Source organism: Octodon degus, unplaced genomic scaffold (assembly GCF_000260255.1).
Source record: "Octodon degus isolate 3935 unplaced genomic scaffold, OctDeg1.0 scaffold00023, whole genome shotgun sequence".
Lineage (NCBI taxonomy): Eukaryota > Metazoa > Chordata > Mammalia > Rodentia > Octodontidae > Octodon > Octodon degus.
In genome coordinates this window covers 2,427,282-2,442,627 of record NW_004524599.1, presented here as the reverse complement: position 1 = coordinate 2,442,627, position 15,346 = coordinate 2,427,282, and the positions used below count along the sequence as shown (strand labels likewise).

The 15,346-nt window shown below is 49.0% G+C and overlaps 1 protein-coding gene across 1 annotated transcript in view; it reads left to right on the top strand.

Moving 5' to 3' along the window:
* Positions 1–1,107: 1,107 nt before the first annotated feature.
* The window catches only part of Gmpr (guanosine monophosphate reductase), a 37,915-nt gene continuing 23,676 nt past the window's right edge, over positions 1,108–15,346 (top strand). The window contains exons 1-4 of the mRNA XM_004628339.2: positions 1,108–1,321; positions 7,747–7,866; positions 10,380–10,463; positions 11,482–11,655. Of these exons, the coding sequence (XP_004628396.1) occupies positions 1,235–1,321; positions 7,747–7,866; positions 10,380–10,463; positions 11,482–11,655 (465 nt within the window). The 5' untranslated portion in view covers positions 1,108–1,234. The remainder of the gene's footprint in view (positions 1,322–7,746; positions 7,867–10,379; positions 10,464–11,481; positions 11,656–15,346) is intronic.

The following is a 15,346-nucleotide window of genomic DNA, read 5'->3' as shown; positions in this document are numbered from 1 at the left end:
TTCCTCCTCCACTTCATCCTCCTTCTTGTATTTGGTACAGGGTCTCACTATGCAGCCTAGATTCATAGTGATCCTCCTGTTTTCAGCCTCCCTGGGCAGGGATAACAGGTATGCACCACCATGCCCTGATTCGCTGGCCAGCTCAGCATTCCCGGGGGCAGAGCCGTCACGGCAGTGGTGCTGAGGATCGAACCCCTGTGCTTGCCTAAGCAGGCACTTAGTCCCCTGAGCTATCTCGCTGGCCCTTAGGGCTTCTCTTTTAACTTCCAAGAAAACTGACTCTCCCAACGTCCCCCAGCCAAACCAGATTTAAAGCCAGGCAGAACTTCATCTCCCAGAACAAAAGCAGTGAAAAGTTGTAGGACAAAATTTTAAGGATTAACAGATTCCATTCATATCTAATTTTCTGGGACTATGGGCAAGTTATTTCATCCGCATGAGCCTCACTTTTCCTTATCTGCAAATGGTTCTTTTTTCACTGGGTTGTTCTAGCGATGCAAACTGTAGGGACAGAAAGTGCTCGTCAAGGTCAAGTGAACTAAAACTGAACTCCCATCACTGGTGACCCTCCGAGAGCCCTTCAGCTCTCCAATCCGAGGGTCTGAACTGATTATAGATGCTCACTTAAGAAAAATACATATAAACAAGACTTGAAATCCAAAAGGCACCCAAAAATGGCCTAAACATTGCTAAATAAATGCCTGCCCAAGGTCTTGGTCCCGTGCTTTCAATGCACGGCTTTACCCATGCAAGGCAGGCGCTCAGCCACCGACTGCACCCCAGCCTCTTTCCCACGGGTCTATGCAAAGTCCCAAGGGCTCCTCCTCTGGCACTCAGCGACTCAGCGCTAGGTGGGCTAGAAACTGAGAAAGAAGCCCAACCTCTCAAGGACAGAGGCAGTGACTCACAGATCCCCTCCCTATTGGGCGTCGGGGTAATAGGGCGTTGCTCACCCGCAAGCAGCAGGATGACGCACGGCGGGAGCGAGACGAGCGCGCTGCAGTCTTGCCCGCAGAGCGCCTCCACCCAGCTGGGGCGGGGGAAGAGGGCGGGGTCCAGACGCCGGGGTGGAGAAATGGGCGGGGCCCAGGGCGCCGGGGGCGGGTTTGTGAGCGCGGCGTGCGCGGACCCGCGGGAGAAGCCGGCAGCGGCTCAGCACCGGAGCCCTGCGCCACGCACGCGCCCGGACACCGTGCAGCAGTCACCTCCGCCGGGGAAAGGAGCCTTCCGCACCATGCCCCGCATAGATGCGGACCTCAAGCTCGACTTCAAGGATGTCCTGCTCCGACCTAAGCGGAGCAGCCTTAAGAGCCGCGCCGAGGTGGGGTCGCTTCCAAAGCCGCCTTAGGGCTGGGGTTTGGAGGTTTTTTCTGCGTGCCCTGGGTGGAGTGAGGTGGGTGGGTGGCAGTGAGCGCGCCGCGTTTCCCTCTGGCTTTGTGTATCTGGGGCAGAGCTGTTGTGCCCCCCTTTGCGCTCCCCACCACGTGGGGTCTCTGACAGGGCGCGGGTTCGCCTTTTGGGGTGCGGATAACAGGGGCCCAGCGCGGGCCTGAAATTCTACAGGAGTCGATCGGGTCTGTGGACGAGGGATGTGGTCGCGTGAAACTGTACCACGGGGGAGCAGAAATTCAGTGGCCGATGGATTTAGAAAGGATAGGGGTGGAGAGCTGCCCGCCGGGAGAGAAGGAAACCCTGGTGCTTGGGTGGAAAGGAGAGAGAAACACGAGCGAACCTAGAAGATTTTAGCCGTGTCTCCCGATGCTGACAGCTGCTGCGTGCTGCTTTAGTGTCAGGTCCCGCAGTGGAATTTCTTGAACAGGTCTATAGTGCCGGGGGATCCTCCGTACCCTAGTTTAAGGAGCATTTTGCCTTGTTGGGGTCCCCGGTACACTCGCGGTCTTTCGTGGGCGGCCCTCGGGCCCGCCCGAGAGAAGCCCAAAGCGCTGGGATGCCGGTAGTAGGGGAAGTTGGAAGCTGCGGATTTTACTGCTTTTGCATGCATGAGATCAAAGTTTAAGAACAGGTGGAGACGGGACTGCAAATAGCTCGGGGTGGGGTGGGGTGGAGTGGGGTGCGGTGGGGTGGGGAAGGGAGGTCAGACCCTGAAGGGTAAACTAGTTTCGCGCGAAGGCACAGGTCCCCTGCAGAAGTTGTTGCTGGGCCAGGGGCTTTGCGTGATCTGCGGTAACCGGTAAACAGAGAGGCAGCCGCAGAAAGACCAGCGCTTTTAGGTTGGCGCTGGAGAAGTAGCTGGGGGCGGCGGATCTAGTGAGTGCTGGCTCTGTCTCGAGTTCCACAAACAAGACCATAAATAAGGTCCCCGGCAAAGATCTCCACTCTAGGGCTCAGGCCAGACTGCAGTGCCCAGTGCTGCCAACTGAGGGCTTGTTCGGATTAGGGCAGCCTCTTGCCTTAGCCAGTGAGTAGAACCAAGTCATTTTGTCTAAGCAGCTGCAGTGGCTGGCTGGAAGAGGTGGAGCAGGAGGAGTGATGGCCTCTTGCCACCCCCCATGAGATGCGTGCCCCTCTGCTTGCCCTTCCTAGCATCCCTTAAATTGCGAAAGAGCAGGACCAACTCTTGGAACAAAATAACCAGTTTGGAGGGCAGCCCTGAGCCTCTGGAAGTGTGAGAAGTGGCCAGTCCTAAGGCCAGACCAACACAAAATACAGGGATTCAGGGCAGACTAATTTGGTGACCTTAATATTCTTCAAATTTTTTTTAGAATATATTTAGGACTGAGAAGCTTGTTTGAAAGATAAGTTATATGTTCAAAGCAAGGAGATACATGTTTTCTGAGCCAGAAAACTTGTTGAGAAGGTGGAATCATTGAACATTTATGTAATGGACTGGATTGTTTCCTCCCAGGTGATAGTGTGACGTCATGCAATGCTTGGTTTTGTCATTTGGGCTGATTGCCACTATTACTGTTGTCCCAGCCAGGGAAGGCACCTGCAAACTACACATGCACTTTGCCATGAGCAGTCTGTACCCTTGAGAACTTTTTTTTTTTCATATTTTCACCTTGGTGGGAATTTGCCAGCTCTGTGCCTGGAAACTGGAGTTAAGTTAATGGACATTTTAGTTCTAGTTTTCCTAATGCTTCTTGGGGCAGGAGGCTGCTGCCTGGCTGGCCGCCCCCCAACATCTGATTTTATCCCCATAATCTGAATTTACTTGCCTTACTGATCTTGTGGGATCTAGTTAAATCTAATCCCCTCTCAGTGTTTCTTCTATTTTCTTGTCGATGCCTGAAATTCCTTGTTGGCAGACACAGATATTTCATTGTGTAATCAGCAGCTTAAAATGCGTGTGCTCCAGTAGAAGTAATGATACCCGGATGCAGAAGGTTCTGAAAGGTTTGCCGTCACTGTTTTAGTCAGTGACTGACATTGAACAGAGTTCAGGTTTGAGTGGAACCAGGAGAGGGAACTTATGTCTGGGAGCAGAATCTGCCAGAGCAAAGTTCTGCCAGCCCCGGGCAGGTTTTACCACTGCACTGCGTTGCCCGGCTACAGGTCAGTGTTGCGTTGCCAGGTGTGAACAGGAAGTGGAAAGGCAGAGTGGTCCCCTGCTGAGAAGCTGCGTGCTCCTACAAGGACAGTTTCACCAGTCTCACCTCAGGATTTGGGGTCAGTTTCAGAGGCAAGGAGTGTAGGCAGAGGTGGCCCAGGTGTCCCTTGTGTGGGGCTTCAGCTGTCTCCTAGCTGTCAGGCTCCTAGTACAGAAGACAGAGGTGCCATGGGGTCACATGCGGGGCATTTGAGGAATCTTTAAAGGATATGACCTTTGTATTGTGTAAGTCAAGACCTTAGTCCTTAGCAGATGCACAGGGAAGCTTGAACCATTTCTTGTCTCCCAAAGGGACTTCTTTCTTGGGACACAATGTTGACTTAGACATCACACTACAGTCCTTCAATTGATAGGCTACCCACTTGCTATTCTTTGCCCAGCAATTTGGGGCTGGGAGGAAGGAGGCCTGGGTTTAAATCAAAGCCCTGTTACTGAGTAATACTTTGTGTTACTTTCCCCTGGGGTTATTATAAAATGTACTGCCCCTAATGGTGTGGCTGTCTCAACAAACATTTGCTGTCTTTCTGGAACCTCGAGGTCCCCAGGTCAGATGCCAGCAGGGTTGGTGAGGGCTGTGAGAGAGATCCTTCCATGCTGCCTGCCAACCTCTGCTGGTTTTGTGGGAGCCCCTGGTACTCCTTGGTTGCTAGATGTACTGCCCCCTCCCTGCCTTCATCGCTGTGAGGTGTTTCCCCTTTGCTGATTTGTGACCAAATATTTCTTTCCTTTCTAAGGCCATCAATCATGTTGCACTAGGACTCACTCTAAATGACCTCATCTTAACTTGGTCACTTGCAAAGACCCCATTCCCAAATAATGTCACCTTCACAGGTACTACAGGTTAGGGCTTCAATGTCATTTTTGGAGGCCATCCATTTCAAGCCCTAACAGCCTGTGTAAGTTTTTCCCTGTAAAATAAGAGGGTTTGACTAGACTTGTTCATGAATGCGTCAGGATTACCTTGGGAGATGCTCCAGGTACATGTATTGTCTCCAGCACCAAGGTTTTGACGTACTAATCTTGAGGTGGCCTGAACATGTTTTCAGAAATCCTGAAAGCTTTCCACTGTATCCTGGCTGCCCCGGCCTGACCTCTGTTGCTCCGCTGTGTGAGAGCTTCTCTGAAGCCTGAGAGCTAAATGTGAGGCTTGTGGGGGTCGGGTCCATGTCCATGGGGCTGAACAGTCCCCCACGCATTGCCCTGCAAAAGACTGGGGCAGAACTCAGGATCACTCTTGGCCTTTAGCTGTGAATTAATTTCATGCTCTTGAGCTCCTAGGGCTACTGATATAAAGGATATGGTTCCAGTACTCACATGAGACAGCCAATGAACAATCTAGGTAATTGCCTTACTCACTGCCCTCCACAGCTCTAAGTGCCCACTTGTGTGTCCCTGGTGGTACCTGAACAGGTGGCCTTGTGGCTCTGCTGTTCCTTCTGGCACATGTGCTGCAGGTCTCACTACCCTGGGAATCCTCCCCCTGATAACTTCAAGATGACGCCAGAGCCTGCCTGGACTGCTTCCCTGGTGTGTTGTCTCAAGCTGCTAGGGTACTGCTCTAGGTAACCCCAGAATGGCCAAGTAGTGACTGTTTGTGGACCTGCCTACACAAGTGTGTGTATACAGCTCAGTGTGCTGGGCTGGGGTGCTGGTGTGTGCACAGAGAGATTCAGGTGCGAAGGGGGCAACGTTACTGTGGTCAGTACCTTCCTAGTCTGTGCTATCACAGTTTTCTGTGATGGGGGAGGGTAGATTGGTTTGATGTAGCCGTTCATTAGCTCCAACTACAGCCTTAATTGTTTAGAGATGTGGGGCTCCCTTGGTACTTCTGAGCCCCCAGAATGCTGGGTGGTTGGGCCAACTTGAAGGTGTGTATGGGGAACAGGGTTTTGAGGTTGGGCAAGTGACTTTGGTTGCCTGGTTCCCTCTCAGAGGGGTCTTGGCAGAGCGGGAATTTAGAGTGGCTGTCATTGCATTAGCTGTGGCAGATTAAATGCCACTTTTTGTCCTGGAAGATTCGTGTCTTTATGGTATTATCTCTGAAAGAGCAACTGGCCTGTTTGGCGTGTGTGTCTGAATAGATAAGGTTGGGGAGACAGTTTCATTTTTCATTCTTCAAATTTATATTGCAAAGAATCTGCCTCATGTGTTTTTCTGGAGGATCTTAGGACCTCACATGTGTTAGGCATGTCCTCTATGGTTGAGCTACACCCTCTGCCCCAAGAATTTAGTTTCTGAGTTGAGTAGGAATAAAGGGAAGTTTCATTGTCAAAGCTGCCCTTTTCTGGGAAGCTTTTTTTGGGGGTGGGGAGGGATACGGCTGATAGGTTTTAGAGTGCCAAGAAAGAGCTGTTGTGATCTCAGGCCTGTGCAGAGCGTAGCTCACTCCCCGTGCACCTTGGAGGAGTCCAAGAGCAATCTGAAGCCAAGGAATGCTGATTGCTTTCAGCGCTGAGCCAAAGTGGTTGAGGCCATTAGCAGCACAGGAGGTTGCAACTAATCGAGCCCCTTGATTAGCTTGCAGAATGTTGATGGCGCTTGCTTCACTGGGGCACAGCTGAGAAGCATCCTGAAGGAAGTGGAGGAAGGGATGCAGGCCACAGATGTGTCTGCAGTGACAGCATCTCGCTTCCCCTCCCTGATGGGCACTTACAGGCCGTATGTGTATGACATCAGGAAGCCTGGGGCTGTGGAGCCCTGGGTGGAGAAGCCAAGGCAGGAAAGGCTGCGGGCTCTGAGCTGTCTCCCAGAGCCGCCTGGCATGTTGTGATTATAAAGTGCGCGTTTTCAAAAGTGGAAGGAATAAAAGCAATGTCCAGGTGAATGCTCAGGAGGTGAGGCCTCGCGTCTGTCTCGCCTGCAGGTCTGCGTTGGTGCAGAGGCATAAGGTTCACATCTGTTTCTTGGACTGGTTTACCTTGGCCGGTCACCTACCTGCAGCGTCATCTGTATTCATTGGGGTCCAGCCATGAAAATGAACAATGCACAGCGTTTCAAGCAACGAATTTAACATAGGGAATCCTGACACCTCTGAGATATCGAACAATATGGAGGCACCCCAGAGATTGGCAAGGGCAAGAAGCCTTTCTCTGCCCTAGCATTAGGGTCCCTGAGCGGGGCTGGGCTCACCCTGGAGAAGTTGGAATCAGGAAGACGCTGGTTTGAAGAGGACGCAGCTGCTAGATGTAACCCCTGGCATTGGGAATCTGGCTGTGACTTCCACCACCTGCTCCTCTGCCCCCCTGTTCTTCCTGCAGTAAGTGTCCTCCACAGGCCAAACCCAGCCAGAAATGATCTTGACAACTGAGCCATGTAGGGGTAGCCTGTCCTCTGGGGAGGACCTGCCCAGGGTCATAATCCTAGGAATTCTGAGGCCACTGTAGCTGCCACAGTGCCTGGTCCTTGCCCACTGTGTCTGCCAAGCGACTCTGCTGGCTGCTCTGAGGTCCTGGATTCCTGACTGCTGCTGGTGATGGTCTTCTACACCTCAAAGTTGGAGCTGCAGTGGCCTCAGGAGGCCCTCCAGCTGTTTGCAAGGCAGAGGAGCAACTGTTTGCTTCTATGCAGGAACATATGGTTGCAGTGTATTCCCTCTAGCTCTTTTTAACCTGCTCATGATTACAAGCCAGCTGTAGAAGTTCAAAGGCTAAGGGATTAGTGGCTTGGAGCTCACAGCTGCATGAATTTGGAGTGTGGCTCTAGGTGAAAGGTGAGAGTCACAGGGATTGTAACAGGAGGAGGGTCACTGTTGCCAGGGAAGAGTGGAGTGGATTTTACCAGAAGGGGCTTTGTCCCTCCAGGGCTTGGGAGTGGGAGAAAGGTAACATGTGTTTGGAGAGTTAGGGACAACACAACCTAGGCTGGGAATGGAAGGTAGCCAGGCATGGGATTGGAGAGGTGGATGCTGGAGGTTTCTGACTTGGGGTTTTGGCACCTGGCAGACTATCTAGTGTCTTGTACTGGCACTTGAGGGTGGCAGGGGCTGCCAGAGGTTTTGCATATGAATGCACTGGTTGCTTGGGGACTGCCCAGGCATCTCTGACCCAAGCCTGCAGAGAGTCCAGGGACCGAGGGCTGGACACTCACTTTGGGATTTTACTGCCCCTCTGAACAGAGAAATGGTGCAGACAGTGCCTAAGATCAAACATTCGTTTCTTTCCACTTTTGGCCAACAGGTGGATCTTGAGAGTACTTTCACATTTCGAAACTCGAAGCAGACCTACTCTGGGATCCCCATCATTGTAGCCAACATGGACACCGTGGGGACATTTGAGATGGCAGCTGTGATGTCGCAGGTGAGATGCTCCGCTCCCTTTAACTTTTGCTGGTCACACTGCACATGAGTTGTCAGGAGCCTCCTGGGGACTCTGTCACGTGCTTTGTGTCCTCCTTTTTCTGAGTTTGTTGTGGCTGGATGCATCCTTTTCGGGGTGGGGTGGGCACATCTTCTCTTTGGTCTGAAGGTGGCTGGTGTGTGATTCTGCGTTCAGTGAGACGGGCCAGATTAGCCTTGATTTCTTCTGTGAAAATGCCAAGAGGGTTTCGGAAATGAGACATTCAAAAAGTTAGATAACAGGATGAGTGTCCTATTACAGAAGAAGCATGTTGCCTTGCAAGTCAAGACAGAGCTTTGTACCCAGTCTGTGACGTTGCATTTACTACATAAAGATGCAGAAAAGTCCACTGAGCAGTATGGGACATAATGCGGCTCTTCCTCCTTCCCACACCTCCACAGGGTAGGTTCCTTTGCAGCAGGAAGAAACTGAGGCAGAGAGAGTAATTTATTCCAGGGCTCTCAGCCAGACAGAGAGGCAGGACTGACAGCTGAACTGACTCCAGAATCTACAGGATTTACCACTCCCTCAAATGCAGAGTCAGTACAAGCTCAAAGTTCCTTTTAGTCAGCTGCTGATCTCATTGGGGATAAAGGGAATAGCTGATATCTTGGCTTTCAGAAAAGTAAAGCAAATGTCCATTGGTAGGCAGGACCCTAGTCCCACTCCAGATTGTCTGAGGTCCCAGAGTATCCTGCAGCCTAGATGTGGAGTGTTTGCTGCCGATGCACACAGGAGCTGTGTATCTGTTTCTGTTGATAGTGCCTAAGTGCAAAGAGAAAGCCAATTAGTTGAAGGAGCATCTCACTGTGGGTAGCAAGGCTAGCTACAGGAAGGGCTGGGATTCGTTATTAGACAATGAATAGTGGGAGGAGATTCTCAAGCAAATCATGAGCTCAAAAAGAGAGTAGAGCCTTGACCCTCTGACTCTATGGTTAGTTGTCTTGTCGGTCAGCTGTCAGCCACCACCACACTTTGGGTCAGAGGCTAACAAATTACTAGAGAGACATAGTCACTCTTTTCTCTCCATCCTTTTCCTTGTTCTGCTGTCATCAGGCATTGGTGTGAAGGGTCCGTGTGTTAATGTAGGCTGGTTCTCACAGAGGTTCATGTATTAAAGGCTTGGTCCACAGGACAGTGCCTTAAAGAGGTGGGACCTAGGAGGAGTTCTTTAGATATTGGGGACACCTGTGAAGGGGACTGTGCTATTTCTGTTTTCTGGGCACAGTGATGAGGGGAGTGACTTCGCTATGTTCTTCCTTGCCCTAGCCTGAGGACACTGAGCCAAAATAAACCTTTTGTCTTTATAAGTCAGCTCTATCTCAGGTATTGTATCACAGTAACAGAAAGCTGATGAGCAGAGTATAAATGTAGAGGGACTTAGGACACAATAAGTAACCTAGTGAATTCACATGCTCAATTTTAGTCTGAAAATCCTATAGCCTGCTATGCCCATTCCTTGTCCTGGGACAGTTTCCCACAAGTGAGGCAGTGCACACTGACATAGCCGTGTGTGGGTACTATGGATGTTCCATTTCTAGAACCAACAGAGTGAGTGCAAGTTAATCAAGCCATAAAATTTTGAAGTGAGAAAAGGTAGGTGGGGAAATAGGCAGCCCCGGACGTCAGAGCCCGCGGTTACCTGGGGTTGGAGCCTGGGCTCATGAGTCAGATCAGAGCCGATTTTGGCCTTTGCCCCTTGCTAGCCGAGCAGCTGCTAAGTTTCTTAAGCATCGCTTCTGTGCACACAGCTGATACTGCTGTTTGGAGAATACCTGGAGTAGCGTCTACAGAGCTTTGGCACAGTGGTCATAAAGGCTCAGGGGATCGTCACGGATTTAAGGTTTTAGAATTTGAGACAAGGTCTTGCTATTCAGTTCACACTGGCGTGAACTCACTAGTAGTTCACACTGGCCTTGAACTCACAGTGATCCTCCTGCATCAGCCTCCTGAGTGCTGGGATTACGGCTGTGCATCGCCATACCTGGTGGCTTTAGCTTTCAGGAAGACATGGTTGGCATTTTGGTTGTGAGGGCAAGATAAAGCTTTCCGGCCTACAGTGAGGTCTTTTGGGGTTGATGGACAGAAGTCTGTGTTAGGATGGCCCGTGCTGGGCAGGGGCCGGCTGCATGGCTTGCTTTTGGGCCATCTGCTGCTCCTGGCCTGGCCTGACTCGGCTCTGGAAGGGAGCCAGGGGAGGCTGTGTCTGTCTCGGGGAAGGCCCTGATTCCTCTCTTGCCTCCTGGCAGAGCAGAAATGCAGTATTGTCTGATTGGATTAGAGTGGGAAGCACAGTGATTTCACTGTTACACCTTTGTCTATTTTGGGCTCCCAGGAACATATTGAAAGCAAGTTCAGCCTTGCGTGGCAGGAGCAGCAGATGCCTCTGTCTGGCTGGAAGGCCACCTGCAGATGCAGAAGTGGGAGAGGGCTCCCTGGGCTTCCCATCCTAATGATGTGGTCTTGTTTCCTAGCATTGCATGTTTACGGCGATTCATAAGCATTACACGCTGGATGACTGGAAGCGCTTCGCCACGCTCCACCCCGAGTGCCTGCAGGTATGAGGACGACCTGGGCTGAAGTTACAAGGGCTGCAGGGGGCGCAGAAACTCTTCAGCGATATCAAGAGCAGTGGAGTTCACAGAGAGACTCATAGCTCTCGGTAATCTGCATCTTGTGTTACTGCCAGGAATTTGTGACTGGCATCCAGCCCACCTGGTATTAGGAAGACACTAGGGCTTACCTGGCGGCACTGTGTCTCCCCCAGAGAGGTGATGGGTTCTGCGACAGAGCTTGTGGGGGACCTCTGTTTCCTGGCTGGACCCATTCTGAAGGTGTCAGCTGCTGATAGAAAGAACATTGAATTCTAAGAAGCTGCTTTTGAGTTTAGTTGGTAGTAAGCCTGCTGGGCTAGCTGTCGTTGGGAAGGCAGAGAAAAAGTGTCACAATAATCCATAATAAAGATTTAAAGCTTGTGAAGGTCACGTTTTTGGAGTATCGCACTTAATATTTTCACACAAGGGTTGACTTTTGGCAGCTGAAAATGGGCATCTGGTTTGTGAGGATGACCCTTGGAGCAGAAGTAATAAAAATAGGAGCAAGTTTATCAGAGGAATTTGAGGCATTGCCTGCTCCCTGCTCGAGGCCTTCAGGTGAAGGCCACGGCTTTGCCCTTGGCTGAATGGCCTCTCTGCTCTTTCTGGAAACTTCCCCACTCTCTTATTGTCCTCCCTGGAGTTTCTGTGCTGAGACACCACTGTACCAGTAGGTCCAAGATTCGCAGTTCTGCAGTGAAGCTGAGATAATGACATGGAAGCCACGGACCAGGCTTTGGCTATTTAAGAATTTGTTCACTTGAAAGATTTTGCAACTGAGGTCCAGGTTTAAAGACATAAGCAACTTAACAATGGGAAAGAGACCAGACTGGGTCTCCTCTACCTCTGCTCTTGCATGAGCCACTCCCGTAGAGTGACGCTCAGGCTCACTGGGCTGTCCCCTGCCACCAGGCGTCTGGTGGGCCAAGGTCTGCCTGTGGTTGCTGCTGCTTCACACTGGTCTGTGTTTGTCTCTGTGTAGCATGTGGCTGTGAGCTCGGGCAGTGGACAGAACGACCTGGACAAGATGAGCAGCATTCTGGAGGCCGTGCCGCAGGTGAAGTTCATTTGCCTGGATGTGGCCAACGGGTATTCGGAGCATTTTGTGGAGTTTGTGAAACTGGTCCGAGCCAAGTTTCCCGAGCATACTATCATGGTAGGTCCCTGGAGCGCTGTCAAGGTGGGAAAGGCAGGGACCTGTTTTCCCTTCACAGCTTTGGTGCTTGTTTGTTATTAAAAGGTGATTTGAGAATCCTGAGGAAAAGGCGAGGCAGCCAGAATGGAAGATCTGAAAACTAGTTTTCCTCTATAGAAAATGAAATCTTGATCAACAGTAGACCTTGTTTTTGCTAAATGTCATCCAGTATCTCTTAATGGGCAAGACCTTTAAAAAGGATCTTCATCACCCCTTCACAAAGGATATATTTTGATTTTTTAAATGTACTGAGTCAGTAATCACTTAATTTTTAAAGATAGATCAGACACAGAGATGACACATAGGTCATGAGTCACAAAAAGGCATAAAGGCACATGCCCTACCTCCGGCCCAGCTACCTGGAGCTCATCCATGGGATGAATGGCCGCTCTGTGTTCTTGAGTGCACGTCCAGAGGTGCTGTGTGCACACCAGTGTGCATGGACTCAGGTGCTGCTGGGTGTCCACAGCCAGCTGTCCTCCCCCGGAGGTGGCACATCCTGCACGATGCTCTAGATTGTGTTCACTTAATGTTATATTCAAAGATCCCTTCATCTTATTACATACATACTGCTATCATTTTTAAATGGCTGTTATGTACATTGTACTGTATTGAGGCACATTGGTGTTATTCCCAATAGTTTGTATTATTACTATGACCAAAATCGTAATAAATATGCATATGCACATATAATTTTAAACATCTCTAGTGGAGTGGTTAAATAAATTCCTAGAAGTGAAATTTAAATTAATTAGTTTTATTTTTCAAATAGAAGTTGTATTAATTCTAGTAAATAAATGTCCAACCATCCTGGCCAAAGAACACATGCATTTTACGGTAGACACCAACCAAACCAACAGCTATAGCAATTCTACTATCCCATGCTCCTGTAGCAATGCAAGGCGTGGGCTTTTTCCTGTGGTTACGATAAGCAGGCATTGGGGGCTGGGGAGATGGCTCAGTAGAATAAGCGATTGCCTGGCAAGCGCAAGGGCCTGAGTTCAATCCCCAGTTTTGTAAAAAAAAAAAAAAAAAAAAAAAGGCATTAAAAGATAACCAAGCATTTTAGTGCTAATCTTATTGTCATCTTCATATTCATTTCTCTTATAATGAAATTTTATTTTTTTTCAGTAGCTCAGTTTAATGTTAAACCATACTTCATAATTATTATGAATTGCAAATGTATAAAAACTTTAAAATGAAGGCATAGTTCCTATGTGTCAAGGTACTAGAAGCATAAGTTGAAGTTTATCCTCATTTTATATTCATTTGAATTTTATTTTTTTTAAATTTTATTTATTTATTTATGTGTGTGTGGTGGTGGGGCCAGCTCAGCCCACCAGGGGGCAGGTTGGCTGGCATGTGGTGCTGGGGGATTGAACTGTGATCTCTGTGCTTTGCTAAGCTTGTTCTAAGTAGGTACTTTACACCACTGAGCCATATCACCAGCCCCACTTGAATTTTAAGAGATACTTAGTTTTATTAATTACATTTTTCTATCATTGCTCATCCCAAAGTAAACTACAGACAGCTTAATACAAAACAATGTAAAGGATCATGGTAACCCCCCAGGTCACAGCCCTGTGGCCCCTCTAGACACATCCGGAAGTGTGTGTTACTAATCTCTGAGGTGTCTCTCAAGCTGAGCAAGCTGACAATCAATAAACCATCAAATAACAATAAATTTATTAACTACTATGAAACAGGCTACCCCTCAGTGGAACTCATAAAACTTTTGTAGATCTGAATGCTAGGAGATTCTTTTGTTCTCATATTTGATCTTTGTCTGGGTTCCTCACACAGAGCTTCTAGGATCTTTTTAACTTTCAGAATGATGGGAACTTCTCACTCAGCTCCTACATCCCCTGGAAGTTTCGGGTTGATTAGGAACATCTTCTGTGGCTCTAAGGTAGCTGTTAATGTGTTTTTGTGTGGGAGTGGTCACCATGGAGACTCAGCCATGGTTTGTAGTTTGGATCCTTGAAGCCAGACAGAAGTTGTGGGTAACCTGCTACTTATGACTGGAAAATCAGAAGTGGAAGAGTCTTGTGGGACTGTGCCCTAAACTGTGGGGCTAATGCTATCTCTAGTCCTGTCAGATTTTAACTAAACAGTAGAACACTCTGCTTGTCCACTGGGGATTCACTTGTGGGGGAAAGAACCCATACATCTTGGACACATCCTGCATTGCGTAGAGGTTGAGAGTAAGAGAGAATTTGGTCTTTTTCTGTCTTTGGTCACCTGGCCTCTCTTAGGTTTATATCCATTCTCTTTATTTTGCAACATCTCCGTAAAGACTAGGAACAATTATGAGTTTATTATATATAGATCAGGAATCTTAAATTCTGATCTGGTCCTTGGAAGGTTGGAATTTTCATAGCTTCTGTCATGGTAGCAGAAGAGCCCTCCCTCCCCCAGCGCACTTCAGTTGCCCAGATGATGGTTCCTGTTGCAGGTCTGGCTGCTTCTGTCTCTTAGAAACCCCTGGTCACTGTGATGTGTTGTAAGAACCAATCAGAGACTGTCAAGTACTCTATCTCTGTATTTCCCCACCCACCCACTTTCCAACCCCATAAAACCTTTCTCGTTGGGCCATGGAGGCCTGACATTTTGAAGAACAGTTGATTCCTAGTCAGTGCCCATCTGATGTTTAAAAAATCCGCCTCCAAATCTTGGGTGTCGATTTGGTATTTTTATTGCGATTGTATGATCATTAAGAAGCAAAGTGGGAATTTGAAGTCAGGTCAGTAGAAGGCAAAGCTAGTACGTTACTTGGTGCAGTGAGACTTGCTAGTATACCTCTGTCCCTGTTAACGTTCCACTGGGCAGTATTTTCTGACCAACTAACTCCCCTTGTGCCGACCCCAGAATGGTAGGAAGATGGACCAGGGCTTGCACTGGGGCATGGTGAAGCCCCTCCCCCACCACCCCACATTGCCCATGCACTTAGTCCTAAGGCCCCACCTAGCTGCTGTGCTCTACCCTCTGGTAGCCTTCTCATAGGGTAGCCAAGCATGGTGGAGCTTGCCTTTAATCTCAGCACTCTGAGAGGCTAAAACGGGGATTATAAGTTAGAGCCCAACCTGGGCAACTTACTACTTTTGTAAGACCTTAGCTTAAAAAAATAAAAAATAAAAAATAAAAAAGGGCTGGAATGTAGGTCATTGTGAAGGTTGTGTGTTCAATCCTCAGTATCCCCCACCCCCCAAAAGCCAACAGAAAAAACCCACCACTTTCTCTTGGAGCATGTTGAACAGGGTGCAGCAAGCTGGGCTTCTGGAAGAGCAGAGGCCTCATGCCCTGGCTGTGATCTGGTGGCTCATGAGCAGAGTTGGTGTTAAACCTGATTTCTGTGGAGCTCTCCCTGGGCAGAGAAAAACTAAATGTGTGTTGAGCAGCAATTGTCCCTTGTTTATTGTGCAGGAGCATAGAGGATAGGAGATGAGGCAGGCTGGAGTGTGCTGTTGACAGGCCTTAGCTAAGTTCAATAAATAACTTTATTAAGTACAAATATGTGCAGCACACAATGTGCAAACTGAAAATATAACATTCGATAGATTTTAGCACATTGATGGATCTCTATTAACTACAGCTGTAGTCAAAGTTAGGTTGTTTTTCCTATTATTTTGTTCAGTGAAATTGTGTATCATTT